Genomic DNA, 3905 nt, shown 5'->3' on the forward strand with positions numbered 1-3905 from the left:
CACACATATGGACATCACAATGTGGACAAAGTTAGGACACAGCACCGGATATCCCGATTTCAAGGACAGGAAGGCTGCTCTTCCTCTACCAGCCCGCTCAGACACTGACATCCACAAACAAACACAACACAGTGTGGCATTGTTAATGGCAAAACCACCCATTGCTCCCACATCTTCTCCCCTCAGTCTTAATGCCACAGACCCTTCGATCATCTCTCCTTGTACCAGCTATCAAAGTCATTTTATTCTCTGCAGGGATCATAAATACCTCTGTGCAGATATAAATAAACAAAGATGTCTAGAGTGAGATGGAAAAAGCAGGAGACTTCATATCAAAATACCAGTTTCATCCTTTGAACTGAGCCCCTCTGGCTTCTTATCAGTCCCATGACAGCCTCTTTTCCCCACCAAATTAGCCAGTCTTCTCCCCCATCCTCACTTCCTTATGTTCTCTGAAAGTGGAGATCTGTTTTCCCTCACAGGGTCAGAGGCCAAACCCCCGTCATTCCTGCCTTTGAAATAAATCTTATGCAACTCTGACATACCCTTTACCTTCTTATTCCATGGCGCATTTTCATTGCTGACCATTGCTGAAGTGATTACAGCATGAAACAATCGACTCCATTTAGTGTGAAAACTCAAATACAGATCTAGTGGCTGGATTTTGAAACACATCTTATCTGGATTTGACAGAGGAGCAGAGAAAGTGCCCAGTCGGGGCGTAAAGGTGATGTGAATTGGGCAGCATACCCCGACTCCTCTAATCTATCCAAATAAACACTCTTCCTCCCTCCCCCCTGGTTCCATGGGTTATCAAAGAAAACCCCTTCACTGCTGCCTTGCGGAGACACTCTACATCAGCCTTTAACACAGCACAGGCTGCTCTCTGAGCATTCGCATCCGAGGCAGTGCAGGATACAGGCTCACTGACTCACTGTCATATCTCAACCAGGAGTGAGGAAACAGTTTGTTAGGGAAGGAAATGCTGAAGCCAGAAGGAAAGCACAATTTGCTACAAGTCTGTAGAGCTTTTTCCTGAGCGTCTCTGTTACAGGTCTGAGACAGAAGTTGAGTTTTCCAACAACTTCCAAATATTACATGATTACTTTCGAAAGACCAACCTTTGAAGATTTTGTTGATCAGCGGAAACTCAACCCTCACCTGGATTAAACCCCTCCAAATTTTGGACTTTCACACTAGGAGAACATAAATCAAGAGGAAATTCTTCAAATTTTCTTCAACTGCTGCCACCGTTCAACAACAGGAGCGCAGATCGTCTGGCTTAACTCGCAGTGAGTACAAGAGTAGCCCTGATTAAATAGAAATGTTGCAGTGTGAACCTCAAGAAAAGACTTGATTTACAGCATTGTTGTGTGTTTTTCCCAAGCAAATCTAATAACAGAAAGGTCAGCATCCTCTCAATGCATGTTTTTAAGGTTACTGGATGGAATGAAAGGTAGATGTTGCTGACATACAATCATGAAAAGGATTCATTCAAATCACCTGAAACACTCTTAAGACTGGGATTTTCACAGAACTTCTTCCATGAGTACAGGAAACCTTCGCTTTCCTGTGAAATAAACTCTTTAAATGATCTGTAATCATTTTTAATATAAAACAATATTGTTATGTCTAACACTGTGAGACTGTGATCATGAGATGTGTATGAATTTCTTCTTAAGGAAGATTTTTCTCTTCTTTAAAACACCACAAGTAAAGCAAAACTCACATAGTTTCATAAAGAGAGCTGCAAACACCTTTACAAACTCAGAATTGTTTTTAAAAATTAGCATCTTATTGATAATCTTTTTCATAAAAAGAGAAATTTAAAAAGACAAATATAAGTTCTAACTCATAACATCTGTTCCTTTAAAGCCAAAGTCTAAACATTGCTGTGACACCTTTGCGACTGGTGGGATTTTTCAGTTGTTTCTGGCTCATTGTTCTGAGTGATGGTTATCCTGCCGTTTTGGGGGTGGAGCCCGAAAGCCAGCGGAGCCCATTTCCTCCTCGCTAACAACTCTCCGTTTATCTGTGTTGACTTTCAACACATTTCATCACGTTATTTAAGAAGCCATTACTTAATGGCTTCAGCTCTCCAAGTTTTTTTTGACACATGAACTGGAGAAATCAGATTGTGTTGGGGGATGAAAGAAATTTACTGCAACAGAAAACAAACCCCTTACTTCACTCATGTGCATGTACAAACACACATCTAATCTCATTATTGTAAAACATGCTATTTATTAACTGTATGAAGTGATGAACTAACACAGTTTTTCTGCAGAACAGACCACAGAGAGGATGAGTCTATCACGGAATGGGACACTTGAGAAGACGGTGTCTGAGAAGGCCCACTCTGAACCCAGATTAACTTCCAGAGCAGGGTCAGGGGTCATGGTACCACCTCCATACTCCCCAGGTGGTAGAGAAGCTGCAGACAGCCCCCTGGAGCTGAGGGGCTCGCTTGACTGCTGGGCGTGCTCTGTGCTGGTCACTGCACAGAATCTGATCATCGCACTGATCAACGGAGGGCTGGCCAGTATCGTGTTCGGCGTCATCCTCACCCCTGCTCTCGCCATGATCACTTTTGGCTTCCTCTGCCACTCCACAGTAAGGCTTTCACATAAAAACATACAGTCACGGATCATTTACCTGATACTTGTTGCACTAGTGGGAAATGTGGTCTTTTCAGTCAAACTGCCGCCTTCGAATGCCAGCTGCAATGCACACACCTGCACACACACACACACACACACACACACACACACACACACACACACACACACACACACACACACAGAAATGTTTTTCTAGAGATTTGACACTGTTTTTACAGAACTTACTGAATCTTCCTGGATTTTAAGTTTAATTGTTTGCAGCTGTGACTAAGCTGCACTGGCTCCTTTGTGCAATGCATTGTGGGATAACAGTGTACACTAAGTGCACAATGAGAAATCCCACAGATTTTACCCACAAACTGATTAGATCAGACTAAATTATCATGCCAAACTTTTCTTGTGTGAACAATCCCCCAGCCACACACAAAAAAAAAACTCTTTATGTTCATTCTTGCTATGTAGAAGTCAGAAACAGCAAGGAGTCATTAATTTGCTTGCTTCTGTTCTCCAGGTGCAGCCTCATGGGACATCGCTGTACTGTTCGGACCTGCTGGACGATGCCAGCTGTGTGGCTCTGCTGGTGGTGGGCTTTCTGCTGCTGACCCCTCTGCTGGTGTTGGCCCTCGCAGCCTACTGCCGCTTGGCCCGTCACCTCCAGCTGGGCATGTGTTTCATCCCCTACAGCCGTGCCGTCTACAAGAACCTGCCAACCTCACAGCGTCAGGGGCCCGGTGCTGGAAGCTGCTGTGGTCAGCAAGAAACAAAGGAGAGGGAGGGGAAGGGTAGCATCTGGGTGTAGGAGACAGGAGAGCAGGATTGAAAATGGTTCTGATATGTAGTTTAGTTCTGTTTGTAAAGCAAGTCAGCACTTGTTAAAAACCATCACATTTCATAATCGCCATCAATTGTTTCAAACTGTTGAATGATATATAAATAGTCTTTGTATTGGTTGTGTTACCTCTGATGTGCTTTTCAATGAATCTATTTTATACAATTTTACAATAAAGGGACATTTGAACTTTTTGTTAGTTTTGGGTTTTACACTCTCCGTCAATGATGGACTGAGAATTGTATGAGAATATTTATGTCAAAAAAGTCCAGTTCAATTGCAATTTAATGCACAAAATAACTGTTGCATGAGAGTGCATGTGGTTTCTAATGTTTACTAAATTGTTAAACATCAGAGATAGTTATCTAACTGGTTCCTTGATGCAAGTAAACCATGTGAAACTCTAGTAGCAGGAAACTGTTCCAAGATCAGACTCATTCATTCATTGTTATCCT

At 42.7% G+C, this 3905-nt stretch overlaps 1 protein-coding gene across 1 annotated transcript; it reads left to right on the plus strand.

Moving 5' to 3' along the window:
* Window positions 1-1049: 1049 nt before the first annotated feature.
* Window positions 1050-3420, plus strand: tmem88a (transmembrane protein 88 a; the record flags this gene model as incomplete). The annotated part of the gene is made up of 3 exons (XM_079247079.1): window positions 1050-1292; window positions 2288-2613; window positions 3133-3420. The coding sequence occupies exons 2-3, from the start codon at window positions 2305-2307 to the stop codon at window positions 3418-3420; spliced, it is 597 nt and encodes a 198-aa protein (XP_079103205.1). The 5' UTR covers window positions 1050-1292; window positions 2288-2304.
* Between the last annotated feature and the right edge of the window lie 485 nt (window positions 3421-3905).

Source organism: Telmatherina bonti, assembly GCF_933228915.1.
Source record: "Telmatherina bonti genome assembly, chromosome: 10".
Lineage (NCBI taxonomy): Eukaryota > Metazoa > Chordata > Actinopteri > Atheriniformes > Telmatherinidae > Telmatherina > Telmatherina bonti.